Source organism: Antechinus flavipes, chromosome 2, assembly GCF_016432865.1.
Source record: "Antechinus flavipes isolate AdamAnt ecotype Samford, QLD, Australia chromosome 2, AdamAnt_v2, whole genome shotgun sequence".
Classification (NCBI taxonomy): domain Eukaryota; kingdom Metazoa; phylum Chordata; class Mammalia; order Dasyuromorphia; family Dasyuridae; genus Antechinus; species Antechinus flavipes.
In genome coordinates this window covers 378,746,718-378,769,618 of record NC_067399.1, presented here as the reverse complement: position 1 = coordinate 378,769,618, position 22,901 = coordinate 378,746,718, and the positions used below count along the sequence as shown (strand labels likewise).

At 39.3% G+C, this 22,901-nt stretch overlaps 1 protein-coding gene across 4 annotated transcripts in view; it reads right to left on the bottom strand.

Annotated features, from left to right (window-relative positions):
- Positions 1-207: 207 nt before the first annotated feature.
- Positions 208-22,901, bottom strand: part of BCL11B (BCL11 transcription factor B) — a 140,291-nt gene continuing 117,597 nt past the window's right edge. For all 4 annotated transcript variants that reach the window (XM_051978411.1, XM_051978412.1, XM_051978413.1 and 1 more), the window contains one exon: positions 208-5,178. In XM_051978411.1, the coding sequence (XP_051834371.1) occupies positions 3,167-5,178 (2,012 nt within the window). In that variant the 3' untranslated portion in view covers positions 208-3,166. The remainder of the gene's footprint in view (positions 5,179-22,901) is intronic.

Here is a 22,901-nt window from a genome sequence, read left to right as displayed (position 1 = left end):
ACTTTGTGGAATGTTACTTACTTGAACATCTTTACAAAAACTGATTTTTTTTCCACTCAACATGAAAGGGGAATTACCATCCAGTCTGATGTGGCCAGACCCGGGGAAGCCTTGATGCAAGGTCCAGGCTGCTCTGAGTGAGAAGCCCCATGGGAACAGTACTTTTTGTAGGCCAACTCTGATAAAAAATATAGACAACGAAAGTGATTTGTGAACAAAACCATTTAAACACGTCACTTTGTTTCTTTTACTCCAAGGTTGTCAAACAACCTTTTTCTCTTTTACAATAGGTCTTAACATACAAATTTTTTTGCAATATTTTATCCTGCCAAATTAAAAAATATATTATGGCAGCCTGTTTGTCTTTTGTGTTTTATTTCCAAATTCACTAACAAAAAAGGTACATGAAATCCCTTTAAAAGGACAAGCGTACAGTTAAAAAATTACAAGCTCCAATAGAAATACAATGAGTGCCTACATCATATGAATCAACCAATATCAATGTCCATTCTGGAGGGGGGAGGGAAGGGGAAGAAAGAGGGGAGGGGAGAGAGAAAAAATAAGTACAGGTCAAAATGTGATTTTTTTTCTGCAAAGCAATAACAATATTAAGCACTTTTTTCTACATACTTTTTCTACATGGTGTAGCAATCCCCTTTTAATCCCCAAATACAAGTTTCTATACATTTTTTTGAAATAAAAATTCAACACCCAAGGCAGAAAAAAATTTACTAAAACTCAGACTTTACAGTTACAGTGACAAGAACAAATTTATAGACCCACCATTTAAATTTTACTGCAACATTTTCAAGGAAAAAGAAAAGGGTTTTTTTTTTTCCTGGTTTTGTAAAATGCCCAGGCATTCTCCATTATTACAAATACTGGTCCACTTTTACAGTAATCAAGAAATTTTAATATATATAATATATACTAAAACCCCGTCACCAAAAGAAAACAATATACACATGGCCATCACGGCATTTCTTTTATAACCTATTAAGCAAACTTTGAAAAAAAAAATGATCTCTCAAACACACATACACACAATTTTTTTTTTACCCTTGTATGTATCCAATACTGTAAACGTATTTTAAGACAGAGTGCACTAAATTTAACTTTAAAAAAAAATTAGCCGTTGTTCCTGAATTGTTTTTTTTTTCATTCAACGATAACAACTTGTAACGTGTGTCACTTGAGTTTAAATTCAGCAGTAAGTCACCTCCATTCCATTTCCTAAGCAGCGTTGTCCTGGAAAAAAAAAACCAAGCTGAGAATAATTCAGCCAATGGATGTCCGAAGTTGTGCTGGGTATACATCTTCATTGGATTGGGTCTTATGGCATTTTTCATGTCCTCTATCTTCAACCAGGATTTTTTTTTTCTTTTTTAAAGTAAATGTGGCTTTTTTTGTATATTTGTTTGTAAAGAATGTACTTTTCTGGTTTTTACTCTTTTGCAAAAGTCTTTTCATTTCACAAAAAAAAAAGTTTTGCATTTGTCTCAAGAGACTCAAATAGGAAGATCAGTTTTCAAGGCACTCACGTCAAATTGAATGGCAGTAGAAAAACTGTCCAATAAATTATTATTTTATCTTTTTTCTTTATAGTGCCAGTATTGTGAATGCCATGCTTAGCAACACTGACACTTAATCTCTCAGCTGTCCCCTTAACAGTTTAACCCACCTCTGGGCCAAGTAAAATATGCTGCAATTTCTTGTTTAGAAGCCATTTAATTTATATGCAAACAAAAGTTTTAAAGTGCAGGTCAACATAATTAAAATGTCTAACCTTAACTGTTCTCAGTTCAGTACCGTTTGTCCTAATGGGCTAGGGAGAAAAATATGGGAAGGTACCTTTCATCCTAATTTTTTCAGAATTTCAGTTCTGACCAAAGGACCAGAAAATTTTCATGTTTTCTCTCCTTAACAATAGCACCATTGTGCATTACAAGAGATAACTCTAGCTTCTTCAGATCCTCAGGGTTATCGATACTTGACTTTTTCCTGATTTGGAAGCTAACAGTTAGCCCTTAAGCATCTAACTAATGATTTCAGTAGCTCTACACTACAGAAAGAAGACAACTTAAGCTAGGAGACATTTATCATTTTCTTGCTTCCCTGTGAATACAGGGAACACTCTTCATCACATCTAGATGGTCCTTCTACCTTGACCAGTTTGGATATTCTAAGACAAGTGATAGCCACTTTGCATCTCAAGGCATCACCAACAGTCCGATGAAGTCATGTTATCTGCCGATAATGCACAATTGAAGAATGCTACTGACTGTGGCTGCCTTTACACAAAACCTGCTTTGTCTCATGGGGATGATTTTTGTGGGGTTGATTATTTTTTATTTCATTTTGTCTTTTTTTCCAGTTACAAAACTTGAATGTTGAAAACTATTTGAAAACAAACCAAAACAAAGGCCTCAGTCACACATGACTTCATCAGTGCTACATTTCAGATCCAATTCCGAAAGAAAGTGCTACAATTTTAAAGATTGTTATCCGCTGTACTCCCCCACCCCCCTATACTCCCCACTTGCTTGCCTTTTTTTTTCTTTCTTTTATTTTGTGTGTGTGTGTCTTGGGGGGGAAGGGAAAAAACAACTTTAAAAGTTATTTAAAAGTTATTTAAGTGTTGGCTTCTTCACAAGAAATTACACATGCGTAGCTTAAATTTCAAAAAAGCAGCGGCCCAAAAATTATAATTTAAACGATATGTTTCTCCCCTACAATGCAAGTAATCTCAGGCTACTACTGGGTAAAATTAATAAGAGATACCCAACAAAATTTGAAAAGAAATTTAAACAGAAAGAATAATAATAAAAAAGTACCTGCACATGCCAAAAAAAAAAAAATTACAAAAACCCAATAAATACAGAAATTATTGCACAGTTAAAAGGCTCCACAATTTTTACTGCCTTAATCAACCCTCAGGTTTAATAGAACTTTGTAGACACAGGTTAAATTTGAGTGCCATTTCCTGGCACCTACCATAGTTATGCTAAGTTATGTTTATGGAGGCAAAAATTAAGTCAGCATTTTCTCAGTTGGCAATAGTTAAACTGTACAAATTAAATGTTACCTAGACCCCTGATTTAACCCAGTTGGGAATGAGGAGGGAAGGGGATGCCGGGGGGAGGGAAGAGAGGGGACGTGGGGGCCTTTAGCTTCTTTCGGCCTGCTCTATTTTCACATCATTTGTCAGCAAATGTTCTCCGTGCCATTTTTTCATGTGTTTTTCCAGGGTGCTATAAACGCTGAATGGCATCTGGCAAATATCACACCGGTAGACCTCTTTTCCTATCTGGCCATGGGTTTTCATATGGCGGGTTAGCTTACTGCTCTGGGCGCACGCGTAGTTGCAGAGCTCACATTTGTAAGGCCTTTCTCCCGTGTGGCTCCGACGGTGGACCGTCAGGTTGCTGCAGTTCTTAAAAACCTTGCCGCAGTACTCGCAGGTGTCGCTGCGGCGCCCCTCCTTGGAGCTGGGCCGGCCGGGCCCCGGGCCGCTGATGTGGGGGGTGCTGCCTCCGCTGGCCGTCCCACTGCGCCCCGAGAGGCCTCCATCCAGCATGTCCCCCGGGGGGGTGGAGAAGCGCAGGCTCCCGTTCTCGGAGGAGTGCTCGGAGGAGGTGGCAAAGGGCGACTGGCGGGAGTCTGTGAATCCGAGAAAGGGATCCTTCATGAAGTGTCTCGAGGCCGCGTAGCCCACCAGCCACTGGGAGTAAACATTTTCCGAAGGGATGATGGTGGTGGGGGGCAAGTCCAAGTCCTTCTCTATCTTGATCCTCTTGGACGAATTGTTTAAGCTGGGGCTCGTGATGGGCGTCGGCTTGCGCGGGAACAGGCCCGGGAAGGGCTCGCCGGGGCCGAAGCTCCTCCCGTTGACCGTCCCTTCCTCGGTGCGGTCGAGCTCCCCGGCCACCGAGTCTTCGTCGCCGGTGTCCCTCTGACAGAGGTCTCGAGAACACAGGTCCCGCTGGTCTGAGCTCCTTTTCATGAAACTGCTCCTCTTCTGCTTCTCGGCCAGCATGTCGTTGTACTGCTGGATGGCGCCGAGGCTGACGTTCTCGATCACCTTCCCCAGAACGAGGGACTTTTCGTCCGGGAGAGACTTGGAGCCATTTTCTCGATTGCGGCTCAGCTCGGAATCCATGCTGAAACTCGACTCGGGTCTGCTCTCATTTTCCAGCTCCTCTTCCTCCTCCTCCTCCTCCTCCTCTTCCTCATTGTCGTGGCCCAGGGAGGGGTCGCTTTCGTTCCTGAAGTCAGCCTCGCTGGACTTCAGCCCCTCCCCGGTGAGCTCGCTCGTGCCCGGCTCCGGGGAGCTGGTGGTGGAGAGTCCGTCGTCCGACCTGCCCGTCATGGAGCCGGCTTTGTGCATATGGGTTTTCATATGACGCTTTAGCTTACTGGCCTGGGAACAAGCGTGGTCACAGAGCTGACATTTGTAGGGCTTTTCTCCTGTGTGACTACGGCGATGGACTATGAGATTGCTTTGAAACTTGAACGTTTTCCCACAGAATTCACAGGATTTACTCTTCGCCTGAGGTTGGGGAGGAGTCGTACTGCTAGGAGGCATGGGGGGCAGTGGAGGGGTACTCATAAAAGGTGATTTAGGGCTTGGCTGAAAGGGGTTCAATAAGCGATGCATAGGGTTGCTGCGGTTTGGTGAGACTGGAGGAGGGGTCGAGTTGTTCCCCGCCAGCTCTCGGAGCCTCCTGGAGAAATCCATCGCTGGCGAATCGATTGCCATGGGGTTCAAACGCATGACTCTGTCAAAGGCACTGGGATGCTGGGCAACTAACCCCATTTCTTCGGCACTAAGGCGATGTGGGTCCAGATGGTGACGGGGTGGTGGGCTGAAAAGTGGGGGAGTGTTGGGGAGCCGGCCCTCGCCAAAGCCGGGATGGTCACGCAGGATGGGGCCTGTCATTCGTAAGAGACTAAAAGGGTTGTTATCTCCGAGGAAGTTCATCAGCGGGGACTGTGCAACAGCCTCTGGTCCCAGAGGAGGAGGGATGGTGATCCGTGGAGTAAGGGAACTGTTTGAAGGGCTTGTTTCCAAATAGATGCGGAATCCATGTGTGTTTTGGGCATGTTGAAGCAAGAACCAGGCGCTGTTAAAAGGTTGCTTGCATGTTGTGCAAATATAGCTTGAAGGCTCATCTTTACCTATTTAAAAAAAAAAGGCAGAAAGAACACTCAATAATCATACAGATGAGAGTGCCCAAATGCCACTGACCCCTACTATATTTTTCTTGCAACTGCCCCCCCCATCCTTACCTCCCCCCAAGGCACCTGTTAAAAGAAAGTTCAGCAAATTACACAGGAGGCTCTAAGTAGGAACCTAACATTTCAAGTAGCAACAAAGTTACTGCTAGAAAGGCCTGTGGCCTACACTTGGTCTGCACTGTCCAAAACATCTCCTAAATGACCACAAATTTTATTGTGGCCTCCTTGGGGAAAAAAAACAGGGTTCTAATCCCAGCACTAAGTGACCTCAGGTAAGTAATTAAATGTTTTTGGCCTCAATTGAGGTTATTGGACTAGATGGTCCTTCTGGTCTTAAAAGTCTGATTGCAGGAAGGTATATAGAAACTACACATAGCTCTCTTACACATGTTCCTAATTAAGTGATATTTGCTTCAAGGAAGTTCCCTAGAAAAATGACTGTTAGGGGTTAGGAGTTTGGGGGCATATCTATATTTAATGCTGTATCCTTTATTCACCAGAGTTCATCCAGACTACACCCTAAAATGATATCAAGGATATAACGGAATTTTGCCACAATCAAAATCTAAGAACCCTTGGATAAAAATGTTCCCAAAGGAAATCCTTTTCCTCTGCCAAAACACCAAGTGAGTGTATAAATGAATAGCTGATAATCAAATTTGACAGGGTAGTTGTAATGGACTGTAACAAATGTTGCTTTGTTAGAAATGTGCTCTGTTTGGTAACATCACCAAGAGATATTTATGGTCACTGGTTGAATACGGTCAAGAATGTTTGCTACCTGCATCTGCCAGTCATCCAGGCAGCCACAAGAATTGAAATTGCAAATTTCATTTGCCATTTGTCTTTCTGATCCCTCTTCAACCTGAGGATAAAACTCCTCAGCCTGTAACTCTTATGTACAGAAAAAAAAAACAACAACAACAACAACAAAAAAAAAAAACAGGTGCAGAAAGACCTTGGTTTGTCATCATGTTTTCCAACTTAAAAAAAAAAAAAAAAAGATCACCCTCCATCACAAACATAATATAACCATTTCATTCAAGAGCAAGATTGGTCAAAGTAGACTTTACTGATCTTCCCACCTACCTGCCCCAATGGTTAGTGTTCTCCTCTCTCTAAGTACTTTGTGTATATTTATTTTGTACACACACACACACACACACACACACACACACACCACTGCTTTCCCCAATAGAATGGGGAAGTGTCTGCTTTTTTTTTTTTTTTTTTTTTTTTGTATTTCCACTATCTGGCCCTTGGGAGGTTGAATTCTTTAGATTATTGTAATAAGAAGAGACCTAAATCTGGATCTTAACTCTAACACTTACTAGCTCTGCCACCCTTACATTCTGAATCTCAACTCGCTAAGGATCAGTTTCCTCATCTATAATATGGGGATAAATATAAATCATTTATTGTGAGAAAATAGCTTATGATCCTTAAAAGCCTTACATTCTTTTCATGACTTTTTCTCTTTAACTCAATCTGCCTCACCTCCTTAAGGTTTTGTTTTGCTTTGTTTTTTAATTTAACTCCAATCAAAGCATGCCGGACTTAGCCTAACAGGAACAAAATATATGTGTTAATTACTTTTAAGAAAAATAGAAGAACTTGGAAAGCACAGCCAGGAGGCAAGGGCAGTGGCAACATACTCTTCTCTTTTTGAAATCAACCACCCATGACAGTATTTCAGAAATGAAATGGGGTGGGGGAGAAGAGAATGAGTTAATCTATAAATAAATAAGGCTGGAAGACTTCAAGTTGTGTAGAAACCTGTCTTTCAAGCACCCTGTAGCAGTATGTTTATAGGCACATAAACCATACTTTTGAAACTGTCTTTAAAACTGTATGACTCAGAGGGATTGAGCACCCTGAAGCCAGATCACAGCATTTAAAAAAAAAAAAAAGTGGGGGGGAGGAGGGACCAATGATTGACATGGATATAGTTTGACTGCTGACATCATGTGGCCCCTGCTCTGAAAAAGCTGATAACTGAGGGAACCCCAGCATAGAGCTCATCTTCAATGCTGTAGATAGCTATACCATGGAAAGACTTAGCAGAATAATATTTTGTGGGAGGTGCTGATGGGGGAAAAAAGGAGGGGACTCTAATAGAAATAAAATGTCTGAGTTTTTGAAAAACCTATCTATCATCATGCTTCCATATTTTAAGACTTCAGAGATGTGCCAGTCCATCAGTAAGTTTTCCTCCATCCTCCAGATCACAGCATTTTGATCATTTTCTACAGAGGTGAGCTTCCTGAGCTGTGGAGGACAAAATTCTACACCTGGTGGCTAGCTTTGATTAACAACTTGCCTGTTCTCAGCTCAACCAAAAGGCATAAAGAAGGCTATCTATCAGTGGGCTACATTTGGGCCTTTGTAGTTTGGCAGAACCTGCCAGTGTCCACAAGCCCCTGACCCAGTCTTAGAGAACCCAGAATCAACTCCATATAATTCCATAATGAAACACCAAGTATTATTCTATTAAAAAACTGCTTACCTTTTGGGGGGAGGAAAAAAGGGGGGAACAGATTATAACTTAAAGTAGTTAAGCCTCAACTTTTATAATTAATCTTTCAAAATAGCTTATGTTAAGCATTTGGGCTGGGCTTCTTCCCCAGAAAGCCTTTTATAATTCACATGCTAACAGTTAACCTACTTGATGACTAGAAAAACCTTCATTACCTCTCACAACCTAACTCACAAGAGCAGATTTATGTGATTCTAGGTGTGGGTTGGAGTATAAACCTCACCCTCCCCCCCATTTCCATCCCCCATGATGTCCAGAGAACTAACATTATAATCTTTGAAAACACCCATATCTTTCCCAGTGCACGCCCTGCACAGACAGTATAAAAAGTGACAGGAATCATCGAAGCAGGTCTAAAGTAGAGAACGTTTCCTGCCAGCAGCTGATTTATTTTTTCGTTTCGGGAACAGTACATTTTTACCTCAGCTTACCTAGGAGCAGAGCTTAATAAAGACCTTCTGAAAGGAGAGTTAATATGACAGATGACAGGCAGCATCTTGCAAGGTTATATATCTTCAAATTAAAGAGGGTCCTGCCTCCTTCACCTTCATTTTAACCACTCTAATTAATCGATTTATTATAGGCAGTTGTTCTATTTCTTCATTTTTCTTAAGTCAGATGATACTCCTTGGCTCTTGCTATCCTTCACCCCCCTCCTCTCCTTCTCACCCATTCCCCCACCCCATCAACTCCCCTAGGCTGCCAAGCATTTTACTAAAGATCTGTCCCCATGAGGAATGTCTAAATTATAAGAACATGGAGAATTCCCCGGAAGGCTGAGGACTAAGGCCAATCTAAAGTTGAAATGGCTGATTAAAAAATTAGTCTCAAAATGGCAGCTGGTTGAGAGGGCTTGTAACCACTTGTTTTGAAAAGCTCAAAGCTTGCCTTCCTGCCCCCCCCTCAAACTTTTATACTTTTTCTTCATGAGACACACTGAAGCAAATAGCCATGTCTGCATTCTGAGCTTGAGGAAAGCTGTTTTTATTAGTGAAATCAGATTTCTGAGCTAGCTATCTTTATAGGACCAATGTTAGCTATTCCGTCTTTGTTACTTCTATGCCCCTAAACCCACTGCTTCTGAAGACCCCCTCCACAAACGGCCGACATTCACTGTAGGCCACTTGGCTATCAAAGATCTGACAACTTCATTAAAAAAAAAGTTTCACAGCCCTCAAAGGCTCTCTCTAGACTCCCCTCTCTCCTCCTCCTTTCCTCTTTTTTTTTTTTTAATAAAATGTTCATTTCCATATTATCACTTCATGGTTATCTTGCCTAGAAATTGCCTTAAGCAGTGTAGATGCTCACTTTTAAGAAGAGAACAATGTCAGAAAGTCTTTGAAGATTCACTACGAACATTTTTATATTCTAAAACTTGCTAAATATTTTAAACATGCCCATGAACAGTCATGTATTGCTCTAAAGTAAGCCTTCTCTTTAATAATGTAGTATGCCAGCCTTCTAGAACTCTTCTTCAGTCAAAGGCCCCCAGGAAGTTGGTTTCCAGATGCCCCCTCTATGGCACTCGCCTCCATGCCTCCCTCTCCCAAGGGGCACCTTGGAAAGATGGTTATGGGCACTACCCTTTAGTAAAGTGAAAATTAGGCTTTCCCAGACCTGGACCAATTCCCATGCTGTGACTGCCTGGGTTTTATTCTGACTGACAAGCCAATTATGAGCTTATTTTTTAATGACTGTACAAAACAAAGTCAAATCCTGCCCTGAAAACCTAGAAATGCCTTAGAAATGTCTACACTGCTCCAGTCACTAAATCACAGTTTTCTATTATATCATCTTTTCCATTTCATTTTCATACAACCAGCATTCAAGAAGCATTTATAAAGGGTCTGTTATGTAGGCACTAAGGATACAAAGTTTAAAAAAAAGAAAGAAAAAAAATATTTTTACTCTATAGAGAGCTATATACCAAATATAGAGGAAGGGTGATTGTAGTAATCTGAGGTTCAGATTATTATTAGAATTATTGAAAAAATTATTGAACTCTCAAAGAGTTCAGATGGTAAAATACTTTATTTTAGTTCTGCTAAATGCAGAGGACAGAGTATAAATCTGGAGATGTAAGACAACCCAGAAAACTCTTTCAGGTTGCTTTGCTGAGTTGAATTCACAAAATCAAATCCCCATTTCCCAAACTGGTTTCAATAAGTGGAATTCACTATCAAAATTCACTGGGTAACCAAATCTGCTACTTAGATAATGACAATGTGGGGGGGATCTAGCTATGATCAAGTAAATAAGAGTCCTGTTTTAGTGGTGGAACTGAATCCTCTCTGCCAAATCAGGACTCTGGTAATTCTCTAACTTTTCAATGAACCCCAACTCTGTGTGTCTGTCTGTCTGTCTGTCTCTGTGTATGTGTCTGTCTGTCTGTCTGTCTCTCTGTGTATGTGTCTTTCTGTCCCTCTGTGTGTGTGTGTCTTTCTGTCTTCCTCCCTCTCTGTCTGTCTCTGTCTCTAGGGATTGGGTTTCTCTATGTCACTGAGGCTGGAAGTACAAGGGACCCAATCTCACTGCTGGCACACAAGCTTTGACTTGTTCCATTTTTTTTGTTCTCCTTAGACAGCCTTGCAGGCACTGTACTACACCCTATCTCCCCCCTCCCCCCTCCAAGAGCTCACTAAGGTGGTGGATTTTGTGTAGATATCCAATCTGCTTTAGTCCTACAGAAGCTTAATATTCCTGGGCTCAAGAAATCCACTGGCTTCAGTCATCCCAGTAGCAGGCTTTAGAATCATCCCCTATTGCTTTTTAACAAGCAATGATTGCTTGCTCTGCAAATATATCTCATAAACATATTAGCCATTGACTGTATATAGAACTTTGTGCTATGCAGTAAGAGAAATACAAGGTTTGATAAAACAGGTCCTTGTCTTCATGGAGTTTGCAATCTGATAAGCAGAAAGACACATACATTAATGACAAAACACAAGATGATAATGTATATAAGAGAGGTACTAACACCACCAGGGAGGGATAAAGGAGAGAGTTATTACAGACTAGAAGGATTCTGAGGGCTTCAGTGAAGAGAGAGTATTTGGATTTTTAAAATGAACTTCAAATGGAGAAAAACAGACAGGATAATTAGATAGCAGAGTGGACAGAGCACCTGCCCTGGAGTCAGGAGGATTCAAATCTGGCCTCAGACACTTAAAACTTCCTAGCTGTGTGATCCTGGGCAAGTCACTTAACCCCAACTGGCTAAAAAACAACAACAACAGAGAAAGAGAAAGAAAAAGAGAGAGAGAGAGAGAGAGAGAGAGAGAGAGAGAGAGACAGAGAGAGACAGAGAGAGAGACAGAGAGACAGAGACAGGGAGAGAGAGAGAGAGAGAGAGAGAGACAGAGAGAGACAGAGAGAGAGGGAGGGAGAGAGAGAGGGAGAGAGGGGAGAAAAGTCATTCCAGGTACAGGGTGTGAGCAAAATGTGCTTTGGATTTTTTTCCCTCTTTTAATATCTTTGCTCCTAGCTAGTACATTTCCATATTCTAGTTCTTATTTCTAAGCTTCTTCCCCATGCTAATATCCTTTCTCTTTACCCCAGTGTTCCCTAGTTATTTTTCTTCACTGCATTAGCTCTAGGAGATTCCCTTAACCCTTCCCACAAATGCTGAAACTTCACATGGGGACCTTGCCGTGTTCTGTTCAAGAGATGCAGCTGTAAACTTCAGTGATATTTCGGGTTTGCCTTGTGAGGTAACTCGAGCAGCAGTAAAACCTTGAAGGAATGTTAAGGCAGCCTCTGTCTATGGCTTCTAAAGTTCCCACAATGTGGAAATTGGCGCACTTAAAAGGAATGGCTCCCTTTACAGCCACTTTCAGGAGCAGATTTTCATTGGACTCCTTACTTCCTACAGACATCCTCTTCTCCCCCTCCCCCATGCTGCTTTCTCAAAGCCACTCCATTTTTAATGAGCATTTAAACAATTACTCTTCCTTATTATGCTAGTTACTCTAATAATACCAATAAAGGTATCCTTGACGCACAATAAAAAACACACCTTTAACTGAATTATTATTAAATTAAAACCCCATAATTGAGAGCACTGGTTAACGAGTGTTCTCACAAGACCAGCTAAGGGCATTCAAGCCAGGTGAAGATTTAGTGTTTTATAGAGAATGGCAGACTAAGCCACACAGGGGCTGTAGGGATCAGAATGTCTGCTTAAATTAGGGGAGAGTCCTGTCCTGATCTCTAGAATGGGCCCTTTGAGTGTTAGTCAGTTGTCACTAGACCCACAAAGGCCACCTAATGGCATTTGTCACCTTTGTCTCGGCAGATCACCTGCCAAAAAGAAACCACTTGGCAACTTTCTTTCCAACTACACAATATACGGGGCATTTTCATGCAGACCAAGCTTCTGTTTTAGGGATAACGTCCAGAAATTTAATTTGTTTCTACAAGCTTACAGAAGCAATCTACCACCCTACAGTGTGAGGCTCTGGGGATGAAAAAACAAAAACCAGTGCCTGCCCTCAAGGGATTGACATCTGTTTTACAGAAAAAATCTACAGAGTGACTTTTAGGGATGGGAGAAAATACTAATAACTGGGGAAATCCTACGGCACATGAGTTGAGCCCAAGCCTGATATTGTACCCTAGAATGGGTCAAGGGCTGGAAAAATTCCAATCAGTAAATGGATGAGCCCATTCATCAGGCTCCAACGAACTTTTCTATACATCACTCTCCTTTTCTTAATTTAGGTTCTGGCCAAACCACCAGTCATTCCTTGTATTTATCTCCCATTTGTGTGCAATCCTTTACATAGGTTGTTCCCATTCCTAGAATGCTCTCTCCTCCTAGTGCCTGCCTCCCTAAATATTTATCTTCATTCAATACTCAACTGAGGGACCACTTCTTATATGAAGATCTTGTTCTCTTGAAGGTAGTTTTTTTCCCCTATTCCAAATATTTATATTTATTTTATATTTATATTATACTTATAGTATATTATATTAACTTATCTGGGTCATATATTAAATGAATGAATAAGCCTTTATTAAGTACATCCGATGTGCCAGGCACAGTGCTAAAAGCTGGGGATATACATAGAAAAATCGAGATAGTCTCTGATCTTAAAGAGTTCATAAAATTAGGAGATACAATATGTGCAGGGTATCCCAAAATTTGTAGTGCATTTTAAGCTACTAAGGCTTAAAATTAAAATTAAAAACTATTAAATCTTTAACCAAGTAAAGCCTAAAAGTGCACCAAAAATTTAGAGATATCCTGTTTAAGAATTCAACTACTGGATGAATGGAAAGGCCCTGAAAGCCTTTAAGGCATAAAGGATATACAGATAGTTACTGCCCCATATTCTGTACCAAAATATAAACTCATCAAAAATTGTTTTGTTATTGCCCTGGAGTCCACATCTTCTAGCATAGTACCTGGCAAGGAAGGTGCTTCATAAATGGTTACTGAATAGTCACATCATCTGCAAAATAGGGATTATAATATTTGCCCCATATCTCTCAAAGGGCTATTATGAAATAATGCTATAGAAAGATGAATTTTTATTCTTAATAATACTTCTGCAATATAAATCACAGGCTTATTCTGAAGAAAGAACCTTATAAACCTTAAAGCACTATAGAAAAGTGAGTTATCATTATTACTATTATATTCCCATGAATTCTCAAAAGTAAATTAATTTTCATAAACATATTTAACTTTTCCAAAAAGAATCCATGTTTAGTCAAAATTGAAGGTATAATCTTCTAATTATTTTCCCAAGTCATGGATATTAAATCACTGCATATTCTTTTTATCTTTTCACAAATATTCCTTGAAAAACTATTTTATATGCAACGTAATATAAATGTAAGTAATACTAATTACAGTGTAATATAAAAGAAGAAAGTAGACAGTATTCCTGCCCTTGAGGAGTTTACGATCTAGATTCTAGGTTCTGTTGTATTTAAAAATGTAAAAACCACTTTTTATTCCTTGGTCACAAGTCAGATTTGGTCTTCAGTCAGTGCTTTTGCTGATCCCTAGTCTGAATGGTGTGGGCAAACATACACATACACATATTCCTTCATATAAAAAATGAGAAAAGCAATAATAAAAGACATTGCATGACATAATGTCAGATGAATGGTACAAGTTATGATATAAGAGTTAGGAGGAGATAAAAGAATATGGAAATATGTTTTGCATGATTTCACATGTATAATTGATGTTACATTTCTTGCCTTCTCAATAGGTGCAGGAGGAGTGGGTGGGCAAGAAAGAATTCAGAACTCAATTTTTAAAAAGTGAATGTTAAAAATAAACAAGTTTATTTTAAAAAAGAAATAAAGGATAGATAACTGTAAGTAAGAACACATAGAATAGTTTCTTTAATGAAAATGGTAAAAATTCGATGGGTCAAGATCTGAAGGGAAAAACAAGAGAGAATATTGCTGAAAAGTAGGAGAAGGGAAGCAGAGGAGGGATGGAAACTGCAGTTGTAGGTACATCGGGCATGTTTGGAATTATAAGGAATAGACACTAATTAAAACAGAAGGATATGTAAGGAGATAGCAGGAAATATGGATGTAAAGTGTGGAAAGAAGGGAGGAATGAGAAGCTAAGGAAAAGAAACTCCTATAAACGTTCAAAGCTTTCCTACAGCTGTGCTAACTGAAAAGTTTGGCTTCAAGTCCACAGTGCATGGTTCTAATCAAAGATATTATGATCCTATTTATTTTTTCTAGCCATTTCTTATACACACATGTACACACCTCTCTGTCTCATTGAAATTTAGAAGCAGATTTGCTCTTAATAAAAGGTTAGTACTGAACTGGGCATTAAAAGGAAATAATAAAATGGTGGCTCTTTAGAAGTACCAAGCCAATATACCCTAAAGAGATACTAAAGAAGGGAAAGGAACCTGTATGTGCCAAAATGTTTGTGGCAGCCCTGTTTGTAGTGGCTAGAAGCTGGAAAATGAATGGATGCCCATCAATTGGAGAATGGCTGAATAAATTGTGGTATATGAACATTATGGAATATTATTGTTCTGTAAGGAATGACCAGCAGGATGAATACATAGAGGACTGGCGAGACTTAGATGAACTGATGCTAAGTGAAATGAGCAGAACCAGGAGATCATTATATACCTCAACAACGATACTGTATGAGAATGTATTCTGATGGAAGTGGATCTCTTCGATAAAGAGAGCTAATTCAGTTTCAATTGATCAAGGATGGACAGAAGCAGCTACACCTAAAGAAATTCACTGGGAAATGAATATAAACTGCTTGCATTTTTGTTTTTCTTCCCGGGTCATTTCTACCTTCTGAATCCAATTCTCCCTGTGCAACAAGAGAACTGTTCGGTTCTGCAAACATATATTGTATCTAGGATATACTGTAACCTATCCAACATGTAAAGGACTGCTTGCCATCTGGGGGAGGGGGGTCGAGGGAGGGAGGGGAAAAATCAGAACAGAAGTCAATAAAAAGTTATTTTTTAAAAAAGTACCAAGCCAAATCATTATATGTGAGCATAATTTCAAAGGGAGAACAAGTAGCACTTTCCTTTAAGATTTCAATTCAATCAACTCAGATTTCACTACTTACACTGACAAGGAAGGGTTGGAAATTTAAGGTTATTTTTGGGAGGAGGGACTTTGGAAATGTGTTCTAAGAAAGAGACCATTTTGCCAATACTATTGTCCAGAAGATGTCTACAATTTTCTTATCTACAATCTTTCCTCTACTCTTCCTGGGAGAAGATGAGGGTTTTTACATTTAAACATCAGTTGTGAGTCTAGTCTCCCAAATTCCTGGGCCACGACCTCCAGCCCCCTTTTTGGAGTCACATTCACCAAAATGGCCTATCTTCACCTTGGGATTGGCCATCTTATAATTAATTGACCAACTATAGTCTTTAGATTTAGAATCCCTGAAATCCCGAGGAGCCAATGCTTAATAGGAAGCCTCTCTTTCTTAGGAACTGCTTACTACTGTGCTGAGCACACAGATAAGAAATATCATCCCAGCTAAGGAGAATCTGACAAAAGCAATACAAACTCCGTTCTATAAACTTTTTAGAGTATTGTGTCCAGCTCTCTCCTTTTCCCCTATCACATTATATTTTGTATCATATTTGTTTGTGTATATGATATATTCCCCCCTGCCAAGTAACTGATCAGCTCTTTAAAGGAAGATATTTGTACTGTCATTATAGCAATAAGCATAGTAAATGGCACATATTAAGGGTCTAAGGGACATTTCTTAAATTAAATTCTGACCAAAGTAAACTCCTTCTGTCCTCTACCCCACATGGTCTTTCACTCTACTCCACTGAAGTGAATAGAGGAAGGAATGAGGCAACATCTTCTAGATGGCAACAACATCTAGAATATAATGGGAGTGGGAGGTGGGGAAGATATTTAAGGAATAACAGTAGCAGCTTAGAGCTTCATAGAAGAATAAGGATAATAAAAGAGTTCGTTCTAGGACATGGTCATTGAGTCCCTATATATAATGCTAGGTTCCATGATCCCATAACAAAGGGGGATGCAGAGATTCTGATCAATATAGTGCCAGAGAAAGATTACTGAATTGTAAACAGGTTATTGTTCATTTATATTCAACTCTTCATGACCCCATTTGGGGTTTTCTTGGCTAGGATACTGGAATGGTTTGCCATTTTCTTCTCCAGCCCATTTTACAGATGAGGAACTTAAGTCAGTAGGTGACTTGTCCAGGGTCACTCAATTAGTGCGTGCCTGAGATTTGAACTCACAAAGATGTCTTCCTTAATCCACGTCCAGCACTCTATCCACTGTGCCATCAAGACATAAAAAGGTTTGACTAATTCCATCTTTTCTGCTAATTTTCTGACTGACTTCAAGTGAGTTCCTTCCCTTTCCTGGTCCTAGATGATGATGGACACCTGCCTGCTTATTCTACCTTTAATATTCTATAATGGTTGTAAATAAAGGGACCATCTTAGAAAGTTAGACTTGGCTTCCCCCACCCCCACCCCTGCCATGACACTTAAGTTTCTCAAACCCAAGAAATCATCCAAGTACAAAAATTCTTTTGTCTGACAGTCATTCTTTCTCTTCAGGCTGTGGACTAATCTCCTACTAGTCTCTTCATATTCTCTGAGCTCCTCAATCAAAGTGATCTTTTCATCATTCTCCCAACTTGGTCCATCCTTTCCTACCTCCGTACTTTTGCCCATGCTGTTTCCCTTTACCTGTGAAAAGCCCTTCCCTTTCACTTTCATTAGTTGAAATCTTTCTCCAAGGCTCAGCTCAGGGAGTACCACTTCTGTGAGGCCTTCTGCCAGAAACGTTCTCCTCTCCTTGGTTAGTACTTCTCTTATTAACCCTTGAATTCTGCTCTAAATCATAGCCACTTGAATACATGCCTTTCTCCTTTAATCAATAATTCCCTTCTGTAAGGGCAGGTATTGAGTCTTATTTAATCTTTGTAGTATTCTCAGTGGAATAAAATTAACCAAGTGGTAAAAATGATAGCTCTACATGAATACATACTCTAAAGCACTTTACAATTCACAAAGCACCTCACTCACAAAAGATGATGAAGTAACATCTTTGTTTTAATAAATATCTCCATAGAGAGCCTTATCTTTCTATACTGTTTGCAATCAGGATTTATCTCAGTGTTAGCTGGACCTGGATAACTCTGTAAAGAGCTATTTTAGGTTAAGAAATTAATCATGGACATTTTCACTCCAAAAATGAAATGATCTGGTTCAGGAAGGTCCCAAATATATTCAGGAATCTGTTTCTTATGCTGGTACCCCACTTTTTTTTTTTTTTACAAAGGAAGTCCTCTTTTGTGTCAGTTACATGTGAGCAATCTAATCATATCAGAAATGATCTTTTTTCTTCTTAGAAGATTCATGATATTGTGTTTATCCCCTATCATGCATTTATGGTCTATGATTCATTATAATTATTTGTCTATATTCTCTATTACAGTGCCAGCTTTTTGAGGTCAAATGCTATCTTTTTCATTTTTTTCTTATTCCTTCAAAGGGCAAAGTACAAGGTCTTGTATATAGAAGATGCTTTGAAAATACTGAATGAATCAAAGAATACTTAAGAAAACAGCTTTAGAATTTTAATTTAGAATTCTAATCTAACAGATGACATTTATAAATTCTTTTACATACAATCTTCACAAAAATTCTGTGAGTTACTAATAACTCCATTTTGTTGAGAAACTGAGGTTTGGATAGGTTAAGTGGTCTTGCCCACAAAGCTAATAAGATATTCTTTTGAATTCTAATACAACATAATGCATCAATATCAAAGGTAAGAGGGACCTTATAATCACAGAACCATAGTAAGTCAAATATAGAAGAGATCTAAGATTTTTATAACATAAAATGCTGGAGCTTGCAGGAACCTTAGAAATCATCTAATTCAGTGCTAGTATTCTATAAATGAAGAAACTGAGGTCTAATTAGGGAAGCTCTTTATTTAAAAGAAGCCTAGGGTTATTCCTTTTGTAGAGCAAATAATCATTGCCTAATTAGAAATGGTTTTGGTTAAGTATGAATTTAGTGGAGAGACTGTGTCTCACAGTGGATAGTCATTTGCCTTTAAAGGAAGACTTGGGTGCAAGTATAGCCTAAGATTCATATCATATGACTCTTAATTTCTTAACACTAAATTTCTAGATACTCTGTATAGACGATTCTCTAAAACTGTAAGTTTCTGAGGTGGGGCCAACCTGCATTTGTAGGAGGAATTTCTTCACTTGAGAATTCACAATAATTTTTTTTTTAAATCACAGGTTCTGTCCTATCCCTATAAGTGAGTAAAATGAAGGATGAAAATCAAGGCTGATAAAAATGATTCTCCAGTCCTTATGTTGCAATATAATGGAAAAATCACTGGGACTTCAAGCCTTGACTCAATTTTTTATTACCCATATTATGCTGAGTGAATCTCCCTCCATCTCTCTCTGAGATTCACTCAGCTTCCTTCATCTGTAAAGAAGGGTAACAATATTTAACATGACCTATATCACCAAGTTGTTGCAAGAAAGTGCTTTTTAAATGTAAAGCACTATAATAATAATCAAAATGAAGGGTGGGACACTTCAAGTTTAATCTTTAATAGCTTTATTACTCTTCTCTCAGACAGGGACTGATTTTTGCAGTCATACATATTTATACTATTTGAATATATTTATGCATAATTCTTGATTGAGGCAAATATCCATTCTTTGTTTTACTAGCACTTGGCACACTGCCTGGCACATAGTAGGTGCTTAATAAATTTTATTGATTGATTGGTATCTACTCCACTTAGCTTCAAATAGTACATAATATAGTTCATAATGTCCTGCATTCTTCTCCATCCAAATTCTCAAGATAGGAGAGTATTCATCTTTTTTACCCAGGAAAACAAGAAAATTATTTTTAAAAGTGGAAGCCATTTACCAACTCGGGCCAAGGGACTGGCTTAACATTTATCTTGCACCAATATTACACATCAATGTGATTTAATGTATAATTTTGATGATAGCCTATGTTTAAGGTATACTTAAAGACACAAGCCATATATCCAAGCTCCAGCTGATGGCTCACTCATACCACTAATATCTCATATGATGTAAATCCCAGCAATTCAATCCAACTCATTTCAATTCAATTTGGCACAAATGTAGTAGAGTCAGAGGACCTGGGATTGTATCAGCTATTTACTTAATATCTATCTGACTTTAAGCAAACCAATTAAAATCTCTAAAGCTTTAGTTTTTTCACCTATAAAATGATCTCAGAAGTTCCTTACAGCTCTAAATCCTAAGAACCAATTCAACATGTATTAAGTGCCTACGTGTGCAATGCCCTATAGTAGGACATTGTCCTGGGGAGATACAAAGTTTAGTTAAGAAGAGTCCCATGGGGTTTACTAATTTAATAGAGTATATTGAATAGAGTAGTAGCCACTTAGGAGTTTTTTAGCATAGATCTGACCTGTGCTTTGTTAACTGATGTCAGACTATAAAACCCCAAAGAAGTATAAAATAGAACAGGGGAAAGGGTCAAACGGAAGTAGAGGAGTGAAAAAAAAAATTCAATACTGAAGAATCGATTATATATGAGCTGACTTCTAAATTACCCTCTCTGTGACAAGAGTTTCAATTAATTCCACACGTTTGTCATCTAAACACTTTGAGCCTGTGAAATCACTTTCTGCTGAAGTAAGACAGGGGTTAGCCATGGGGTGGTGAAACATTACAACCTTGACCTACAGAGGAAGCAGAAATCTTAGGCATAGTTGAGCACCTTAACACAGATAGAAAAAGGGATTTTCTTTACCAAGATGAAAAGATCTTAGAGAGGCCCTACAATGTTCTCATATGTAGCATCCCATTTGGAGTACTCATGAAAAGTCCTGCACATTCTTAAAAAATGAAAATCTTTTTTTTCTTTTCTTTTTAAATACACTGGAAATAATGCTAATCTCTTCTGTAATAGGTGAAAGAGCAGAAGAAGCAGTGAAATATGGAATAGAAACTATCTGGGTTTTGGAATCCGAAGATGTAGGTCTGAGTTCTGACTCTGCAATTTAATAGCCGAGTTAAAACGACTGACTGGAGAGACCACTTCAATTAGTATGATTTCAGATAAAAGGCAATTAATTTAGAAGCAAAAGGGGCCTGGATTCAACTCCCGACTCTAATAATTTGTTTGATTTGTACAAAATCACTTACCTTCTCTAGGCCTCAGGTTTCTTATCTGGAAAAATGCAGGTTAATCAGATCATTTCTGGTCCCTTCTGGGACTAAATGGGAACTGAATATGTATTTTTATAGTATCTACTATGGGCCAGTAAAAGTAAGCAGTTTCACAATTATTATCTCGTTTAATCCTCACAACAACCCTGGGAGGTAGGTACTATTATTGTTTGCTTTTTACAATTGAGGAAACTGAAGCAAACAAAAGTAACATGATTTGCCCAAGATCAGACAAATTTTAAGTGTCTGAGGCCTGATTTGAACTAAGAGCTTCCTGACCTGAGGCATAGTGCTCTGTCCCCTATGCCACCACTGTCCTAGGGCTTAACAAAATCTCAATTCCTCATCTGTAAAATAGAGAGTAAAACTTTCATTACCTTTGATACTAGGTTGTTGTGAGGGAAGCCCTATGTAAATGAGAAGATGCATAATAATAATTGACATTTACATAATACTGATTGATCAACTGACTTCACTTGATTCCCAGAGCCCTGAGTTGGATATTGTAGATATTACGATTTTTTTAAATAGAGAGGAGGAACTGAGGTTCAGAGAGCTTATTGATTTATTGATATTTTCATAACTGAGATCAGAAACTGAATCTGAATCCAGCTCTTTCTGACTCAAAGTCCACTACTAGGATGTACCAGCTGTGCCATAGAAATAGGAGTTATAATGATGATGATAATCACATCTCTCTAAAATCTAACAGATGAATACTTCTTCAACAGAGCTCATATGCCTCCAAGATGTGATCTTCTCATATGCTACTAGAAATCCAAAGAAATTTAATAGAGAAGATGACCGTGTCTGTCATCCAGGTGGCATATGGATAGAATGCTGAATCTGGAGTGAAGAATAGTTGAGTTCAAATCCAGCTTCAGACCCTTAGTCTCTGTGTGACCCTGGGCAAGTTATTTATAAGCTCTATCTCAGTTTTTTCATCAGTAAAATGGGAATTCTAACAGAATATACCTCACACAGAGTAGTGAGGTTCAAATGAGATAATATTTGCAAAGTACTTTAAATTATAAATGTTAGCTATTTTTTTAATCTGATGGGAAAATGAAGGGTAAATTATTAAATAATCAGTCAAAGGGTAGATTTTCTTGGGAGAAGAGAAGATGATGGTCTGCCCAGGGTGGGTAAGCTCTGCACAATACTTTATTTGAAAAGTCTCTTAAGAACCAAGGTATGTGCCTCATCATGGTTAATGAATGAAATACTCTTTTTGCTTTAATTCTTTTAACAGTCCTGCTTCTTTAAATCCACAAAATCTTCCTGTTCCACCCTAAGAAGTATTGTAAGGGCTGTAAATCTCATTTTAATAGAATGTACATTTAGCTATGAGGAGATAATTGACGTTATGGAGAGCTTCGATGCTGAATTATATAGGTTATCTAATACAAAGGGGACTCATTACGGAAGCACTACAAACAAGCAGTAATATATGTATATTGTTCTGAGTGGCGTTATAGCAAAAGTGTTCAGGTCCGCAGGGATTTATAAAACACAAGAAAACAGCAGACGTGCACTTGTAAATTTGTTTCATTTGTCTCTGAAGTTAAAGGTTATTCCCTTGTTCTGAATTTGTAATAAAAACATGCTAGGCTAAGGTTTGTGGAGGATGTTTGAATATTTAAATTGTGTCTAATGATAGGCAATTATAGGGTAGAAACTGGACTTTGCATCGCGCGGAGCATCAAAGCATTTTCCTCCAGGAAATCTATTTATCTTTGGTGCTTTCTGCCGGGCACGGTCTCCTAAGGTGTACGGCATCCTGGCCGCTCGCAAAGTTAACCGTATCGCGCCGGTGGCCTGCCGGGCCAACACCACCACTAGCTCCTGGTTTTATTTGCAGCAGCGATCTGCCCGATAAATCTCCCGCACTAATGGCTCGGGAAGTGGGTCCTCCAGGGCGCGATGCTCCGAGCCTCCCTCCCCTAGAGAACGGACGGTCAGACGTCTTTGAGTGGGCAGGAGAAAGGGAAAGGGGGAGAGAGAGGCAGCCAGGAAAGAGAATTTCCCGGCGTGGGTCACTTTTTCCTCGCCCCGCCCCCTCTTCTCCCCCCGCCCCACCTAAGCTCCGGGAAAGCAGGGTGGGGCGGAGTGGTACATGGGACGGCGAAGAGGGACAGGCTGGAGGATGCGGGATGCGCCGTGGCGGCAGTTGCGGAGGCTGCAGAGAAGGCTCGCTCCTAGCCGGAGCAGTGCGACAGTCTGTTCAGGTTAACCAACTGCGTTAGAATAACTCCAGCCGACTTGTCACCGAGTACAAAAGTCATCAGCGAGTGAATGTTCTTTTCTGCACCGCAATTAAGACGAATCAATACGACGTGCCACAAATGGTATTTTACTCTCAATAAGAACCCGGGCTGAGTTTAT